Source organism: Macaca nemestrina, chromosome 19 (genome assembly GCF_043159975.1).
Source record: "Macaca nemestrina isolate mMacNem1 chromosome 19, mMacNem.hap1, whole genome shotgun sequence".
In the NCBI taxonomy this organism is placed as follows: Eukaryota; Metazoa; Chordata; class Mammalia; order Primates; family Cercopithecidae; genus Macaca; species Macaca nemestrina.
Window position 1 is genome coordinate 73,915,175 of NC_092143.1, and position 19,700 is coordinate 73,934,874.

The 19,700-nt window shown below is 40.5% G+C and overlaps 1 protein-coding gene across 5 annotated transcripts in view; it reads right to left on the reverse strand.

The window, feature by feature from the left end:
* The window catches only part of LOC105478822 (myomesin 1), a 178,900-nt gene that overhangs the window by 56,171 nt on the left and 103,029 nt on the right, over positions 1–19,700 (reverse strand). For 3 of the 5 annotated variants that reach the window (XM_011736457.3, XM_071085595.1, XM_071085596.1), the window contains 6 exons: positions 16,316–16,440; positions 10,168–10,351; positions 9,247–9,421; positions 5,710–5,831; positions 3,574–3,861; positions 1,039–1,235 (listed from right to left, as the gene is read on the reverse strand). In XM_011736457.3, the coding sequence (XP_011734759.2) occupies positions 1,039–1,235; positions 3,574–3,861; positions 5,710–5,831; positions 9,247–9,421; positions 10,168–10,351; positions 16,316–16,440 (1,091 nt within the window). The remainder of the gene's footprint in view (positions 1–1,038; positions 1,236–3,573; positions 3,862–5,709; positions 5,832–9,246; positions 9,422–10,167; positions 10,352–16,315; positions 16,441–19,700) is intronic. The other 2 variants (XM_011736454.3, XM_011736455.2) reach the window with 1 other exon arrangement.

The window sequence follows — 19,700 nt, forward strand, 5'->3', positions numbered from 1 at the left end:
TAGCTTGGATGTAGCTGATGAAGCTCTAGAGAAGAAAGTCATCAGCTAAAGCAACAGTGAGACTGTTCTGGTTCCCTTATGTGACCTGAGCAGTGGAGGCCCCCATGTAGAGGAGAACACATGTGAGGCCACCCTTTGTGGCCATCAAGTGACTATAACAAGGGCCACTTCACAGGTGGTGAGCTGAGTCTGGCCAGCAAGCCCATATCCCTTCATCCTCTGTAATTTGGACATTGAAAGTTAAAAACCCAGCCGGCCACAGTGGCTCATGCCTGCAATCCCAGCACTTTGGGAGGCTGAGGTGAGTGGATCACTTGAGGCCAGGAGTTTGAGACCAGCCTGGCCAACATGGTGAAACCCTGTCTCTACTGAAAATAGAAAAATTAGCTGAGCATGGTGGCTTTCACTTGTAATCCCAGCATTTGGTAGGCTGAGGCAGGAGAATTGCTTGAACCTGGGAGGTGGAGGTTGCGGTGAGTTGAGATCATGCTCCTGCATTCCGGCTTGGGTGACAGAGAAAGACTCCATCTCAAAAAAAAAAAAAAAAAAGAGAAAAAGGAAAAAAAAAAAAAGAAAAAGGAAAAAAAAAAAAAAGAAAAAAGAAAAAAAAAAAAGAAAGAAAGTTAAAAATCCAGAGTGTCATTAAATCCTGAGACTCTTTTTTTTTTTTTTTTTTTCCTCAACTTGAGGGCTTTGGAAGGATCCTGGGACTCTTGAGGCTAGTGGCATATTAATTGTAGATACTTCGTAAGTTTTGAAAAAAAATTAGTTTGTACAGTAAGCGCACATTTCATAGTAAATATTCTAGGAAATTATTATGCTTATGTGTATGAATCAGGAAATATAAATCCTGCCTGGTTAGCCAAACTACTTGTATTCACCACAGTATATTTTTCACAAAACTCATGCCACTGCAGACAGTGGACTCTGGAGAAATGACGTGAGTCTCTTACAAGGTGCTGGGTGTGTGCGTGCCTGGGCATGCAAGCATAGCGTCATACATAGGACACGCCACGCTACAGAAAGTCGTGTGCTTACCTTGTATGCTTCCTCACTGACAGCCTTGACATTGGCTTCTCTCCATTTTCCTGGTACCCCATCAATGACCTCGCGATAGTTCACATAATAGCCAGTAATTTCTGCCCCTCCAATCTTATCTGGTTGCTTCCATCCAAGAACCATTGAGTCACGAAAACTTTCAAGACAGGTGATATCATGGGGTGGAGATGGTGGTGCTGTGGCAATATGAATAGCTTGTGAGTAGGCAGAAATGCATTTATGATTCTATATATAAACATTTCCGTTGATGCCACATATGAGGGCACTAGACCTTGCAGTATAAAACTAAAATGTGAGGCTGATCATTAACTTGACATTCGACTTGGTGTATGCAATGGACACAGTAAAAAGTACACTACAATCATTATTCCAAAGATAAAATGAACCTGTCCTAGCAAAATGGTACAATACCCTGAAAGAAAATGATTCTTTTCCTCATAAGTAGAAATATTTTTCCCAAGGTTTAATTTTTGTTTCTTTATGTGGTTTAGTTTTATTTGTTCCCTGAGGAAAATGGAATGTACATATCAATTTCTGCTGCAATTTGCTTATTCAGAATTTCCATATATGTGTGTATATATATAATATACACACACACACCTTTTTTTTTTTTGAGATGGGGTTTCACTCTTGTCACCCAGGCTGGGGTGCAATGGCACCATCTTGGCTCACTGCAACTTCCATCTCCCGGGTTCAAGCGATTCTCCTGCCTCAGCCTCCCGAGTAGCTGGGATTATAGGTGTGCACCACCATGCCCGGCTAATTTTTGTATTATTAGTAGAGGCAGGGTTTCACCATGTTGGCTAGGCTGGTCTCAAACTCCTGACCTTAGGTGATCCACCCACCTCAGCCTCCCAAAGTGCTGGGATTACAGGCGTGAGCCACCACACCTGGCCCAGAATTTCCATATATTTCTCAAATGATTAGCATTTCACCATTCAGGCACGCTTACCCTTGTGAGACCTTACAACTACACAGCTCTGTCTGCACACAAGAAAAATTGACTTTAGAGCTCAGCTAAATGACACCTTTGGAAAACATTTAAAAAAAACAGGCACAATCTGCTATGTGACTTTCTCTTAGTGTGTAATACTTTTGTCACATTATTTTTAATCTGATGTTGGAGTATTTTTCATGTGGTACAATGCTATACAGCTGTCACCATGTTTATCAGTGCTTAGCTAGAAAAATATTTGGAGGATATTTCAAAAGTCCTCCTTCATTTATGTGGCTTTGCTGATCAGCTCTTCACTCAACTACTGAAATTACAGTTTCCGTGAAGAGAGGGGGTGAAGTGGTGGAAAGAAATCCATCTAGAAATGCAATAACATCAAAGAGAATTTTCTGAATATTTATTTGGATTACAGGAGATAAAGGAACTATCTCATTCTTATCCAAAAAGAGTATCAGAAGAAAGAAGGCTTTTAAAATAAAATACATTTATCTCATCTCCACTTACCAGCCTCCTTCTATTCTTTACATTTAAAAAAAGCTTTCTCTCTCTCCCTCTATTTCAGAGCACTGTTGAATATGTGCTCTCAAATGAATATCTCCTCTCGAGTTGAGGGACAAAGAAAGGTGTCATAAAATAGAGGAGGTTATAGAAGTTGGGGTGGGGTAGAAAAAAGAAATGGATGAGAAGCATTTAAAAATTTATCACCACATGCTCATCAGTTCATTTTTATTTGATAGGAAAAACAATGTCTTCTAGGATATATTAGTCACAGGTACCAAATATCCTAATCAGATCATTCTTAGCCTACTGATAGATTGTCTTCAATAAATCACTTCTGGGAATGAGGATCATATGTCAAACAGTATAGCTATATGTGATTATAATTTTAACTTTTAAACTTTTCATGGTCACTCAAAGATATATTTATAGCTATGTTTTTCTTTTCTTTTTTCATTTCAATAGGTAGTAAGTAGCTATTTAAATTATTATTATTTTAGAATTTTTAACTCTTTTTATATACTTTTTTACTTAAAAAATTAATTTTCCAGTGTCGATTTTTCTTGCAAACTATTTAAGTTAAATGTGAATAACCGCTTAATAATCTGAGGATGAGCAAGAAGGTAACAACTATGACCCTGGTACGATGTCACCTTCTTTGTGAGATCTTTCTCTTCTACGTGTTCCAAACATGACTATTTCAAAGGACCTCACACAGGCTAGCAGTACCAAGAACTTCCTGCTCTCGTATCTCATTCTCTTAGCAAAATGAGGCCAGAGGTGTATCTGCCTGACAAACCAAGAAAGGCTCTATAACCAAACCACTGGAAACATTCTAGCATCATTAAGCACCCAAAATGATGTGTAAAAGCCAAACCCATAGACAATTACTTTTCCTCGTCATCAGATGAAAGTACGCATTTCAGATGGCTAGCTGAAAACACATACAATAAGAATGGACACTGATGAAAGCAAACATGGATGAAGGATGTGATGTAGACGATGAGAGGTGAGGACATTGATGGAGACGGATGGAACAGCTTCACTTTCTCAACTCTCACCTCTGTCTGTCTTCTTTTTCAGGGGGTCAGACTTACTTTTCCCCTGAGGAGCCGCTTTCTGTGGTGGTGGGGTAAGCTCTTCCTGAACTGTTTCACTTACTTTACTCACTTCTGTTTGGCCCAGGTTTTGAGAGCTACTGGGTAGTGAAGGTTTGTTAGGTTTGCTACCAAGCAAAGCATCTTTCTGGAAGATTGGCGGGGAGGCTTCATGCACGCGCCCCCTGGAGGCGGTTAGTCCACCAGGCTCATCGCTCAGTGCGGGACACACATCTGGAGACACTCCTCCCCCTACAATTGCCAGACAACAGAAACGCATTGAGCCCGGACAGAGTATCAGTTGCTCTTACGGGATAGAACAAAGAAAAAAAACATTAGGACCACAAGCAGAACAAAAACAATCTTGGCTTAAAGAAAATTGCTCGCATTTGCAAGAAATATGAAAGACTACATTTCACAGAATGTACACCAAAGAACATTTCAACTTCTCCATATTCCGGAAAAAGAAGAAATGAGAACAAAAAAGCCACAGATAGAATAGGAACCATTTCAATTTGCACAACCCAAAGGGTTTTTAGTATATATAAGGAAAAGCAAATCTTAGACATTTCTTGAGAGATATAAGCCCTATTATCCAACAGAATGCAAAAAGGACGATAAAGTGCACAAGAGACATAACATTAAAGATCCTGATTTTATAACACTTCGAATTATGTGCAGTACTACAGTAGTAATGGTCTGTACCTCCCAACCTCAAAGAGATATGTTTACAATGGTTCACATTATAAGGAATCTTCCTTCCTTTTCTTTCTTCTTTTTTTTTTTTTTGATGGAGTCTCACTCTGTCCTCCAGGCTGGAGTGCACTGGCACAATCTCGGCTCACTGCAACCTCCACCTTCTGGGTTCAAGCAATTCTCGTGCCTCAGCCTCCTAAGTAGCTAGGATTATAGGCATGCACCACCATACCTGGCTAATTTTTGTATTTTCAGTAGAGACAGGGTTTCACTATGTTGGCCAGGTTGGTCTCAAACTCCTGACCTTAGGTGATCCACCCACCTCAGCCTCCCAAAATGCTGGGATTACAGGCGTGAGCCACTGTGCCTGACTCCTATGTTATAAGGAATATGAAAAAGTAATATGAGATGCTAACTGAAGACAATCAATATTAAATCATCTTTTTAAAAAACATGTGTTACTATACAAACATTTTATTTTATTTATGTATTTATTTCAGACACAGGATCTTGCTTTGTTGTCCAGGGTGGGGTGCAGTGGTGAGATCATAGTTCACTGCTGCCTTGAACTCTGGGACTCAAGTGATCCAACTGCCTCAGCCTTCTGAATAGCTGGGACTACAGACATGCACCATCATGCCTGGCTAATTTATTTTTATTTTTATTTTTAGAAATGGGATCTCACTATGTTTCCCAGGCTGGTCTCAAACTCCTGGACTCAAGCGGTCTGCCTGCCTCTTCCTCCCAAAGTGCTGGGATTACAGGTGTAAGCCCCTGTGCTCACCCACAAATATTATTTCTATTGTTTCTAATCAGCTGGGTCCCTTTTCTACTTTATCCAAGATTGGGAGGTACATCACATACACACATATGATTACTTTATTACTCGCTTTATTCCGTTGGTTACTTTGCAAGCAGAGATAAAACGTACGATTAAGCAATTCCATGTGCCTTGCATGAATTTCAGAGGGGTTTATAAGAAGCATGTTAATGTTCTGTTAGCAAAAACAAGCCAGGCTCTGGCATAGACCAAATGGCTTTTAGGGACAAGATGATCTGTGTTATGGGTGATGTACCACTTCATGGAATTGGGATGGCCCTTCGCAGTCCCAGGATGAGCACGAAGTTAGAATGGAGTTTCACACAATGGGAAATATCTGAGGAAACTGGGGCTCGTGAAGATGAAAAGGCTACGGATGCACAGAATCTGGATAAGTGATGAAGGTCTGTGAAATGACAGCTATGGAAGGTTAGACATCACTTAGAGTCAGAGAAAATGATCATCTAAGGATGCAATCATCCAGCAATATTGGAAGCTAAGTAATTTCTGGAGATGATAGTATCTTCTTTTCTAACATAGAAAAATCAATTTTTCCCCCATACAGTTATGCATAAGGAACTTACCAATAGCAGCTTTGACTTCAATAGCTTCTGAATCCTGGGAATATTCACTAAGTCCAGCTGCATTGACTGCTCTGACCCGGAAAATATAACTCTGACCAGTCACCAATCCATGACAAGTAAATCTAAAAGGAAAAAAGTTTTAAAATATTTTCCTAGGAGGAAGATTAGGGAAGATGATTGTTAGCTTAATGGAGTGGATGTGGCTTTATGAAAACAATTCTTTTTTTTTTTTTTTGTAATTTGTTTTAAATAGAAATGGGGTCTTGCTGTGTTGCCCAGGCTGGTCTTGAACTCCTGGCCTCAAGCCATCCTCCCTCCCACCTCAGCCTCCTAAAGTGCTGGGATTACAGTTGTAAGCAGCATGCCCAGCTAATAATTCATTCTTTTGAAGAAAGAAAAAGATGTAGAAAGATTCAGGTAATGTATATACTTTAGACAAGAAGGTAACTAAGGCACTTTTCTAAACCCAACCTGTCAAAAAATGAGGAGCCCTGGTCTTCACTGAATGCTCACCAGTAAAATAGGGATAATGATGCTTACATGGTAATTTCCATGTAGAGGTTAGTTATAAAGTATATAAAGTACCTATTATAGGGCCTGGCATATATGAGGCACTTAAGAAATAATAATTAGTATTAATATTATTATTTTTAATAATTTTAGAGTATAACTCATATATATATATATATATTTTTTTTTTTGAGATGGAGTCTCACTCTGTTGTCCAGGCTGGAGTGCAGTGGTGCAATCTCAGGTCACTGCAACCTCCGCCTCTTAGGTTCAAGCAATTCTCTGCCTCAGTCTGAGAAGCTGGGTAGCTGACTCTGAGTAGCTGGGACTACAGGTGCCCACCACCACATCTGGTTAATTTTTTTGTATTTTTACTAGAGATGGGATTTCACCATCTTGGCCAGGCTGGTCTTGAACTCCTGACCTCGTGAGCCACCTGCCTCGGCCTCCCAAAGTGCTGGGATTATAGGCAAGAGCCCCCAAGCCCAGCCAACTCATATGTATTTTTTAACTTTTATTTTAGGCTCAGGGATACATGTGAAGGTTTGTTATATTGGTAAACTCGTGTCACAGGGGTTTGTTGACAGATTATTTCATCACCCAGGTATTAAGCCTAATACCCAATTAATAATATGATTAATGACTATTTCAGGTACATAACTATGGCTGTAAGGCATTGGTAGCTCCTTGTCATAGAGGCCTAGTCACTGTCTCCCTGCATGCCAAGGAACGTACTTACTTGGGAAATTACTATAGAATCTGAAGACAAGGTGAACAATGGATTCTAGAATTACCATTTAGATATGAAGACCCAATAATGAGGCATGAATCCATGGGCAGCTTCATCCGTAAAACAGCCTCACTCTTTTCATAGCTATTATGGCTATAAATAGCTGTTTTATGAATCACTGTAACATTTGAATCCATCCTAAGGACTGCAGCCAGAGGAAATAACAGGTCTGCTAACAAATCTGTGAGTATTAGCATGTTCAAGTATTTAACCAAGGAGCCACAATCTAGGCCAGTCCTTTAGTCCTTAGAGTCAGCTTGCTTCAGCAAATATTTATTGAGGTCTCGGTGTTCCAGACACTGAGCTAGGTACTGTGGACAAAAGATGAACAAAAAATGGTGCCTGCCCTCCAACAGCTCCTGCCTACACACCACCAGCATTTCTAAATAGTCCCAGGAAAATGCTGGATAACTCCGAGGAAAAATGAAATGCACCAATAGGCTAAAAGAATCTCTTTTTTTTTATTTTTTTTTATTTTTTTATTTTTGAGACGGAGTCTCGCTCTGTCGCCCAGGCTGGAGTGCAGTGGCCAGATCTCAGCTCACTGCAAGCTCCGCCTCCCGCGTTCCTGCCATTCTCCTGCCTCAGCCTCCCGAGTAGCTGGGACCACAGGCGCCGCCACCTCGCCCGGCTAATTTTTTGTGTTTTTAGTAGAGACGGGGTTTCGCCGTGTTAGCCAGGATGGTCTCGATCTCCAGACCTTGTGATCCGCCCGTCTCGGCCTCCCAAAGTGCTGGGATTACAGGCTTGAGCCACCGCGCCCGGCCTAAAAGAATCTCTTACAAAACATATTGCCTTCCCTAATTAATCTGTTTACCTCTATTATCTCACGTTCTGCAAAACCAACTCATTCTATGGGGGTCCTCGGACTGAGAAGCGGTCCAAGCCAGAAGGTGCCGAACAAGTCTATTTGACAATTTCTGGGAGGGCGGCATCCCCCTCTCAGATTGGTCTCTGGTCTGGGTGCAGACCAGAATTCACCACCAATGTGCAAAGCTGATTGATAAAACGGTTGGAAGCAAGAATAAAAACAAGCCTCCCCCCATTAGAAACAGATACAAAGAGGCAGCAAATTATTCTGAATGTCTTTGTTTTGGTGTTACTATGTCTACTTAGCACTGGGTTTAATCATGTTGATGTCCAGAATTTGTAAAATGTTGATACTTTTTTCTCTTCATTTAAAATTCCTGGGTAATTTATGTTAAGTAGAGCATATTAGATCCTCAGAATCTAATATCACAGTGCATATTAGATATAAAATCAGAGGCGTAAAAAAGGAAGAAGCAGCAAAAGCACTATGAAACGAACTCTTAAAATAATTGGCATTATGTGTTGCTAAGTGTTTAACATCACAAGTAAACCTTTTTAAAAAAGACGTATTGCATCTAATATGATCAATTTTAAATTCATTTAAATATCTAAAGTGTAATTGTTTTGCTTTGCTTTTTTGTTTTTTGAGACAGGGTCTTGCTCTGTTGCCCAGGCTAGCGTACAGTGGTGTGATCATAGCTCACTGCAGCCTTGACCTCCTAGGCTCAAGCAATTCTCCCACTTCAACCTCTTCAGTAGCTGGGACTATAGCACACCACCATGCTGGGCTGATTTTTGTACTTTTTGTAGAGGCAGGTTTTCGCCAGGTTGCTCAGGCTGGTCTCAAACTCCTGGGTTCGATCAGGTCTCAAACTCCTGGGCTCAAGCAGTCGGCCACCTTGGCCTCCCAAAGTGTTGAGATTAGAGGCATGGGCCACTACATCCAGCCTTGTTCTGTTTTGTTTTTTAGAGATGGGGTCTCCCTATGTTGCCCAGGCTGGCAGTGGCTATTTATAGGCCTGGTCGTTGTATACTACAGCTTCGAACTCAAGCTGTAGTTGAACTCAAGCTCAAGGGACCCTCCCACCTCAGCCTCTTGAGTAGCTGGGACTACAGGCCTGCCACTGCATTGGTTTATTTAAAGTATAATGTTTTCTTGTGTTTTTTTGTTTGTTTGTTTGTAGAGACAGGGTCTCATTATGTTGGCCAGGTTGGTCTTGAACTTCTGGTTTCAAGCAATCTTCCCACCTCGGCCCCCCAAAGTGCTAGGATTACAGGTGTAAGCCACCACTTCCAGCCAAAAAGTGTAATGTTTTTTTTAAAAAAAATCTCCTTCACTGGATGTCTGCGTGCTGTGTGTGTCTATGGCAGCTCCAGAGACATATGGTTGTCTATGGTTGCCCACCCTGCACGCCCGGTTGAGTTACCGTGAGCCCTTCACGGGGTTGTTGTTACAGGGCTCCCACTTGCCAGAGCCAGCAACGCTCGCCTCTATGTAGTACCCAACCAGCTCTTTGGCATCTGTGGACTCCTCCCATGAAACTACCACCGAGGTGTCTGTGTTTCTACTCGGGATGATTTTGCCAGGAGCCTTGGGGATATCTGAGAAAGAGGAACATGGTGATCAAACTCAGGTAGTTTTAAAAATTCTTCCTTATTATCTATGCACAAACACACACCTAGGTATTTTACATACTGCATCATGTCAAAGGGACAGCTGCTTTATTTTATGATTTTCTTTTTTTTTTTTTTTTTTTTTTTTGAGACTGAGTCACGCGCTCTGTCGCCCAGGCTGGAGAGCAGTGGTGGGATCTTGGCTCACTGCAGCCCCCGCCTCCTGGGTTCAGGTAATTTTCCCACCTCAGCCTCCTGAATAGCTGGAATTACCAGGCATGCGCCACAACGCCTGGCTAACTTTTGTATTTTTGGTAGAGACAGGGTTTCACCATGTTGGCCAGGCTGGTCTCAAACTCTTGGACTCAGGTGCTCTGCCTGCCTCAGCCTCCCAAAGTGCTCAGATTACAGGCATGAGCCAACGTGCCTAGCCTACATGGTATTTTTTAAAGCAAAAAATTTAAAAACAGTTAGGGAGTATGGATAAACTAAATGTCCATGAACTTCAGAAAAAACACATTATCAATATTGTTGAAACTCCCAAAGAAGTTTACTTTTCATAAACAAAAACAATGAATTTTTGTTTAATGCATAGGTTAAGTATAGCCATCAAGTAAATTTATAATATGAAAGAAGTATGTCACCATTTTTACTCCTGGCCAAATACACATATACTAGTTAGATTCTTGCTTTGAAATTTTCTCTTGAAGGAAAAGAAGTTTACAGTTGCTTACCAAGTTTGTCCCCTACCACAGTCACCTCCGTCGCATCCGAGGGCTCGCCAACGCCTGCAGAATTAGAACAGCGCACGCGGAAACAGTAGGATTTCCCCTCGGCCAGGTCAAACAGAGCAAAGCGGGGAGACTTCACAGGGAGCTCCGTGTTCACTCGTTGCCAGTTTTCTGTTCCTGCCTCACACTGCAGCAAGAACAGGGAAACTCATTGAAAGCACAGCAAGCCCAAGCGAGAATCCAGGCCAGGCATCTCCAAGTTTCATTTATCTACAACAAACTACTCCTTGTAATGCAAGCTGGACTGGAGGAGAGATTCGGAGGAAATAGGGGATGAGGCATCTAAAGTTTGTAGGATTCTCTAAATCAAACATGGCTTTTGATATGGTTTGGCTGTGTCCCTGCCCAAATCTCATCTAGAATTGTAGCTCCCATAATTCCCATGTGTGTGGGAGGGACCTGGTGGGAGATAATTGAATCATGGGGGGCGGTTTCCCCCATACTGTTCTCATGGTAGTGAATAAGTCTCACGAGAGCTGATGGTTTTAAAAGGAGAAACCTCTTTCACTTGGTTCTTATTCTGTCTCTTCCCTGCCACCATGTAAGACACACGTTTCGCCTTCCACCATGATTGTGAGGCCTCCCCAGCCACATGGAACTGTGAGTCCATTAAACCTCTTTTTCTTTATAAATTACCCAGTTTCTGGTATGTCGTTATCAACGGCATGAAAATGGACTAATATAGCATTGTATTGTTTGAAAAATATGCTACTTAAATACTCCGCTTCTTTTGTTAACTAAACACAATAATCTGCTTACAAAAGCCTTATTTCGAGGATAGTTCGGGGTCAGGTAATTTTCTAATTAAATTTTATTTTATTTTATTTTATTTTTGAGACAGGGTCTTACCCTGTCACCCAGGCTGGAGTACAGTGGCTCAATCACGGCTTACTGCAGCCTTGACCTCTTTGGGTTCAAGTGATCCTCCCACCTCAGCCTCCCAAGTAGTTGGAACTACAGGCACATGCCACCACACCTGGCTAATTTTTGTATTTTTCTGTAGAGATGATGTTTCCCCATTTTGCCCAGGTTGGTTTCTAACTCTTGGGTTCAAGTGATCCACCCACTTCAGCCTCCCACAGGCATGAGCCACTGCGCCTGGCCTGCCCATTACCTATTTAAAAGAATTCTTGATCCTTTTCTTATCACTCTCTGTTTCTTAGTCTGCTTTATTCTTCTTCAGTCATGTATCACTATTTGAAATTAAGTTATTTATTTGTTGTCTCCTCCACTGAAGAGCAAATCACATAAGCTCAGGGAGCTTTATCCACTGCTTTATGACAGAGCATAGAATTCCATCTGGCAAATAGTACATAATCAACTACAGTATTTTTTTTTCTAAATGAATGAAAGATGAAGATGTTCTTCTACTATATGATCGAGCAGTCCCAGTGCTGGGTATATATCCAAAAGAAAGAAAATCAGTATGTCAAAGAGATGTCTGCACTCCCATGTTTATTGCTGCACTGCTCACAATAGCCAAAATATGGAATCAACCCAGGTGCCCATCAGTGGATGAATGGACAAAGAAACTGGTAAATATGCACAACGGAATACTATTTAGCCATAAAAAAGAATGAACTCCTGTCATTTGCAGCAATATGAATAGAATTGGAGGTCATTGCGTTAAGTGAAATAAGTCAGGCACATAAAGACAAATATCTCATGTTCTCACTCATATGTGGGAGCTAAAAAATTTGATCTTGTGGAGGTAGAGAGTAGAACGGTGGTTACCAGAGGCTGAGAAGGGTTGGGGGCGGTGGTGAAGAGAGGTTGGTTAATGGGCACAAAAATACAATTAGAAGAAATAAGTTCTAGTGTTCAATAGCACAGTAGGGTGACTACAGTTATCAATAATTTATTATATATTTCAAAATACCTAAAAGATAAGATTTGGAATTTTCTCAACACAAATAATAAATGTTTGAGGTGATGGGTACCCCAATTACTCTGATTTGATCATTACATATTTCAAGGATGTATCAAAATATTCAGTGTACCCTGTAAATATATGCATTGATTATCAATAAAATCCAGATTAAAAAAAGATGTTCTCTTTTTTTGCTCAAGTCTTAGAATAATCAATGGGAAAACTAATTTAATGAGACTCTATTCTTAAAATGAAAATGATGTAGAGTGACTTGGAAATCCTCGAATGAAGGACGTGGTGTATATTTGAGCTCTGGTAGAAGATATTGTGAGAAAACTGTCAGAAGCCTTTGATAATCCTTTTTCCCTCCTAATTTCCAACTTGGCCCATGGTTGGTCAGAGAAGAAATTTAGAAACTCTTGCCTGATTTTGCTAGAGAAATTTTTAACAGTTTCAAAAGACTTTTCTGATATCCACATCTCGTGACAGATTGACCAGCTGTCAGGATGGTCCATTTCTGGGACTTTAAGTTTATGAGTCCATCACACAGCATGATCTTCCTTGACTTGATAAGGAGGTAACATGGCATGGCATAGAGGAGTCAAAGGGATGGGATCTGGTCCCTTTGTGTTAATAACAAGCCACGTGACCTTGGAAAGCCACACACATGCTCTCGGCCTCAGTTTCGTCTTCTATAAAACGAGCCAATTTGACAAGGTAACCTCTAAAGTTCCTTGCAGTGTTTTTTATAATATATCTTTTGTGTGTCTGCTGTCTCCTGTGGGACGAAACTCTCTCAGACCTTTAATCTTTTTGTTTATGGCTTTAATTTCTTTTGACATATTCCGCCCCGGCAAATTCTTAGGCCATTATCAGTTGTTTATACTCTCATAAAAAAATAGCTGCCTTTCACTGCGCCGAAAACTTTATAAGCCATTATAACTCTTTACACCTCTCAACTATGCCATGGAGTAGGTATTGTGGAGGTAGTATTGTATGATTGTCAACATTTTCCAGAGGAGAAGACAAGCCTGGGAAGATTGAAAGGCGACCCAGTGTAATAGTTGGATTTATGCACCTGAACCAGACTGCTGGGGTTCAAATCTCAGTTCTGTTTTGCACCAGCTCTGTGACCTCGGGCAAATTATATACCTTTCTATGCATCAGTTTCCTCACCTACAAAACAGGCATGATCTGTTATTCCTTTCTCTGTTCCCCGCTCCCTTCTAGCCTCACGATGTTCATGCTACAGAAGGAGGAGTGGTACAGAAGGCACAGTGGCTCACAACTGTAATCCCAGCACTTTAGGAGGCTAACAGGAGGATCACTTGACCCCAGGAGTTTGAGATCAGCCCGGGCAACACAAGGAGACCCCATCTCTACAAAACATGTAAAAATATACAGGCATAATAAAAACAAAGGTATTTACCACATAAGGCTACTCTAAAAATTAAGTGGGTTAATTAATGTAAGGTGCTTAGAACAGTGCAAATCTTAGCCATGTTCATTCCTGCTGTTAACGAGTGATACAGTCCTTGTCTCTGACACGATCGGATTTTTGATAGGGGAGTGAGAGAAAGTGCTCAGGATGTAAAACACCTGAGGAAAATGTTTGGGACTAAAAAGAACACAGTAGGATGGGGAGGCTGGAAGTCCAAGGACTGATTCATCTGAGTCCCTTGCTAATAAACCCTTCGATTTCACCCATTCTGGGGATCAAGGACATGCCGTGAAGAAGAACAAGCACAGGGGTGGCCCAAAGGGCAGCATGCCGGGCGCAGGGCGTCCTGGAACAGACACGGCAGGCACAGGAGCGCACAAACCTTTTTCCCTTTAGAAAGGTCAGCATATCAGAAGAGCTGCATCAGAAATAATTTTAGTCTCAGCTCAGAACAGTTTGACATTTGGATGGCTCTGCAAATGTACCCCAGGTCCCTGGATGTGTTCTGTGTCCTCAATACCCAACATCCTGGGTGTTCTGTGTGCTGTGCCCTGTGCAGGCCTCTCTACATAGTACTGTGTTCATAAACGCCCCCTTCTGTTCCATGCCAATAGGTGTGCTGGAGGAAGAATATTTAAATTTTTAATCACAAACTCATAGGTATTTGGGTCTGGGGAAGTTACAGGCTTCCACAGAGAAATGAGAGTTTATATGACCAGAGGAAATGTTCAGCAGCAGCCAAAGCTGACTCATCTGCAGAAAACGCCTCCGAATTGTTGTTATGTGTCCTTGTTATAGGAAAGACAGTAATTACTGTCACAGAGGTTATTCAGAACCTTCTTCCTGTGGAGTGTTTCAAAGAGGTTCAGTGGGGGTGTGTATTAAACACACTAGGAAATGAACATCGATCCACCACTCTATTTTTGCCATCTATTTTCTTTTAAAAAGCTTACAATGCAGCCAGGCGTGGTGGCTCATGCCTGTAATCCCAGCACTTTGGGAGGCTGAGGCAGGAGGATTACTTGAGGTCAGGAGTTCGAGACCACCCTGGCCAACATGGTAAAACCCTGTCTCTACTAAAAATACAAAGTTTAGCCGGGCGTGGTGGCTCACGCCTGTAATCCCAGCTACTCAGGAGGCTGAAGCAGAATTGCTTAGACTGGGGAGGTGGAATGTGCAGTGAGCTGAGATTGTGTCACTGCACTCCAGCCTGGGCAACAGAGAGACTCCATCTCAAAAGAAAAAAAAAAAAAAAAAAAAGCTTAGAATACTACTCAAGTTATATTATATTTGAAGTTGATATCTAGAAAGTATATAAAAATTTAATATTATTTCTGTAAAACAAGACTCTCTTGGAAGATATCCATATTGCATGTAGAGGAGATAAGGCATCCATTGTTACCAATTTCCTAGGAATAAAAAGGAAGTGAAGAATGCAGCTCAAAGATATTTGCGTATTGTCTTTATGTTGTTACCTAATTTGCAGAAGTTTGCATACACCTATATACCTATGAAACGTATTATCTTGCAATAATTATCAGGGAAGGTGACCTAATAGGTGTTACAAAATCGAATGACCAAAACAGTATTAAGGATGAAAGAGAACGACCTTTAGGAAAATTAATTGAGCACCGTATTTTTATTTAAAAAAATTCTATGATTTTGCTATGAAAGTAAAATGTAAAGTAAATGATACCTTTTCATGCTACCACACAATTTTATTAAAAAAAATTTTAAAGTACAAACACTTGTTTCATTTATTGTTCTAAAAAATGGTGCATCGCTACCAATAAAAATATAAAGTTCTTACATATGGGATAAAATAAACTTATTTTCTTTCATTTTCTCAATTATATCCTAATCAGAACCTTTTTAACAAATGGATTTTGAACCTCGTTTTAAGCAAATTCTCTTTAAATGTCATTTTCCAGTAGCCATTATCCTGTTAGTCAAGGACTTCTTGCCCCTCTAAGACCTGTGCCTTGCCTGGCAGCTCTCCTGTTTCTACACTTGTGGCAGTCAGTTCCCCCAAAATAATGTCCTGTACAGGTCTTGGCTCTTCTCCATTTGTTGGGCATAAATCCTTATCAGAACTCCCCTCAAATACGGATGTGTGGTTGATTCACATACCGTTCTCATTCGTTCCACCCATTCTGGGCCTTCATTGCATGCTGCCTTCTCTAATGTTCTCATTCCCAACATAATTGTAAGCTATCTGGGGAAAGAACTTGCCAATATTTACTGTTTTGTGATCCCTGACCTCATTCCGCTATCTGCACTCAGAGTGAAGCTAGCCAAGTACAGCGGCGTGAGGTTGCTGTCCTCCACACTCCCGGCCATTTGAGAGTATTGCCCCTTCTCTGTTCCCCGCTCCCTTCTAGCCTCACGATGTTCATGCCCTGCTACAGAAGGAGGAGTGGTAGAGAGATGAAAAGCCATTACCGAGCAAGGGAGACAGGAAGGTCCCTAGAAAACATTGTCATACAGGCAATCTACTATTTCAGGAACATTTCTCTTCTTGTAGGGGCTATGATATTGGGTGTGGATCTCTTAGGAGTCTATGGGTGAGTCTTGGGGATCCATAAACCCCTAGATTTTCAGGCACAGTTCTGTGTTATACACTTCGTTCTATGGAGAAAGTTCACAGTTTATAAAGATCTAGTGAGTTCAGGAAATGTTCCCCTCCTCCCTCATTCCATTGTCCCTGGGAATTTAGCCTCCACTTTTCTAAAGAAATCGTTAGGAGGTAGTATGAGGTCATGTTGATTCTAGAATCTTACCTTTTCCACAAAGTACATAATGCCCTCATGACCACGCTGACGAGGGGGCTTCCAGCTGAGCACCACATAGCTCCGGGTGGCCTCAGTGACAGAGAGGTCTGTCGGGGGGCCAGGCACAATACCCTCTGAAAAACAACAAGGAAACATGAGAAGCACACATTCTGGGTAGCCCAGGATACTCAGAGAGCCACAGATGCTGCTCTCTTTGTGGAGGAAGAGTTAATTATGGCTCCATAGTATAAAGAAATACCTTGTCTCTAAAATTCGCCCACAACATCATTCATTCATTCATTCTTCAAATGCCATTGAGCAGTTGTTGTTGTTTTGGTTTTTTTGTGGGGGAAAGGGTCTCACTCTACCACCCACGCTGGCGTGCAGTGGTGTAATTTTGTCTCACTGCTGCCCTGACCTCCTGGGCCCAAGTGATCCTCCCACCTCAGCCTTCCAAATAGCTGGGACCACAGGTGCACACCACCACACCTACATAATTCAAATTTATTTATTTATTTATTTATTTTTGTAGAGACGAGGTCTCCCTATGTTGCCCAGGCTGGTCTTGGACTCCTGAGCTGAAGTGATCCTCCTGCCTTGGCCTCCCAAATTGCTGGGATTACAGGCGTGAGCCACAGCGGCCAGCCCCATTGCTCATTTAGAATATAGAGCTAAGGAATCTAGGATACTCTTCTTATCTTTAGTTCTGAGGCCAGGTCAGGAGTGTTAGGGTGAAAGCAAGGACAAACTTTCAGAGGCACCCTGATCCCAGAAGTCCCAGAGCATCTAGAGTTTCGAGCCACATGAACCCCCAACAAGCAAGATTTACCCTGGCTCAGATATGAAAATAAGTGGGGCACTGAATCCTATAAGCAGACAGGCAGGAGCCAAGGACCCAGTGGAGCTGAGTTTATAGTTTTAGTAAAGTTTAGGACAGTTTCAGTTTATAGTAACAGTGAAGTTGGTCTTATCAGGCAGGGGGGAAGGAGACTGGAAATACATAGACTCCAGAGGTCAAGAAAAATAATGGGGTACAGAAAAAATATTTAAAGAAATAATGATGAAAAATTTCCAAATCTGATGAAAACTACAAACTCACAGATTAGAGAAACCTGCAAACCCTAAGCACAAGATATACGAAGAAAACTACGCAATGCATATCATAATCAAACGGTAAAAACTAGTGATAAAGAGAATATATTAAAAGCAGATAGAGAAGACACATTATATATTGAGGAACAAAAATAAGAATAAAAGCAATCATTCTTGTAGTGTAGATCTGCATTATGCTGGACAAAGCTCTTAAAGTACTGAGAGAAAAAACTGTCAACCTAGAATTCTATACTTAGTGAAGATATAGTTCAAGAATGAAGGTAAAATAGAGGTTTTTTTTCACATAACAAAGGATAAAATACCAGCACTACAAGAAATGTTCAAGGAAGTGCTTCGGGTGAAAAGAAAATCATATCAAATGGAAATCTGGATTTATACAAAGAAATGAAAAGCAACGGAAATGATAAAAATGTGAGTGAATAAAACCTTTTTTCTTACATTTTATATCTCTGAAAGATAATTGACTACAGTCAAAATAATAATATCATATTATGTAGTTTACAATAATATGCAAATAAAATGTATGACAATAACAGCACCAAGGGTAAGAGTGGGCAATGGAATAATACTGTTGCAGGCCAGGCACGATGCCTCATGCCTGTAATCCAGACAGTTTGAGAGGCCAAGGCAAGTGAATTGCTTGAGCTCAGGAGTTTGAGACCAGCCTGGGCAACTTGGTGAAACCCCATCTCTACAAAAAATACAAAAATTAGCCAGGTATGGTGGTATGTACCTACAGCCCCAGCTACTTGGGAGGCTGAGATGGGAGAATTGCTTGAGCCCAAGAAGTTGAGGCTGCAGTGAGCCATGGTCATGCCACTGCACTCCAGCCTGGGCAACAGAGAGAGACCCTGTCTAAAAAAAAAAAAAAAAAAAAAAAAAAAAAAAAAAAAAAAAAAAGCACTGTTGTAAATTCTTACACTACATGTGAAGTAATATAATATCACTGGAAGGTAGACTACGAAAAGTCAGGTCAGGACAAAGGAGGTAAAACACGAATATCAGGAATGAGAGAGGTGACACCACTACAAATTCTGCAGATATTAAAAGGATAATAAGAAAATATGAACAACTTTATGAATGAATAAGTTTCTTGAAAGATGAAAACTATTAAATTTTACTCAAGAAAAAGTAATAACCTGAATAGTCCTAAATTTATTTTAAAAATTGAATTTGCAGTGTAAAAGCTTCCCACAACAAAACAAAACAAACAAACCAAAAAACAAACCTCCAGGCCTAGATGGCTCCACTGGTAAATTATACTAAATGTTTAATAAAAAAAAAATAGAAGTCCACACAAGCTCTTTCGAAAAATTAAAATAATGGGAACACTTTCCACTCATTACCCTAATACCAAAACCAAGCCAAGACTTTACTAGAAAAACCACAGACCAATATCTTTTATGAATATAGATGCAAGAATTCCTTAAAAAATCTTTAGCAAATAAACTCCAGCAATGTATAACACAGCATAACATAGTGACATTCAACCCAAGACTGTGAGGTTTAGTTTGCGTCACTTACTTTATTTAGGTTTAATAATCTAAAATTAATCAATGCAATTCAACATGTTAAGTGGAAAAATAAAAATCATATGATCTTCTCAATAGAAACAGGAAAAGCATTTGACAAAATCCAACGCTTTTCCCTAATATAAACTCTCAGAAAACCAGGAGTATAAGAAATTTTTCTCAACTGGATAAAGGATATCTATACAAAACCTACACTTAATGTTATACTTAATGGTGACAGCCTGAATGCTTTCCCCCTGAGATCAGGAAAAGGCAAAGATGACCAGTCTACCACTTCTATTCAACATTGTACTAAAGGTTCTAGATGGAGCAATAAGGAAAGAAAAAGAAATAAGAGGTATCCAGATTGAAAAGGAAGCCATTAATTTATCTTTATTTACAGATGGCATAATCCTGTAATAGAAAATCCATAATAAATTTCATAAAAAACCCTAACGTTTGTGAGAATTAATAAATTAGTTCAGCAAGGATGCAGGACACAAAATCAATATACAAAAATCAATTGCGTTTCTTTCTAATAGCATCAAAAACAAATTAAAGTAAAAAGCAATACCATCTACAGCATCATCAGAAATCTGAAATACGTGAGAGTAAATCTATAAAAATGTGCAGGACCTGCACACTAAAACTACTAAGGTGAGAGAAATGAAAGCAAAGCTGAATGAATGGAGATACAGGCTATGTTCATAAATCAAAAGACTCAATACTGTTCAGTTGAAATCCCAGCATGTGTTTTGTAGAAGTTGATA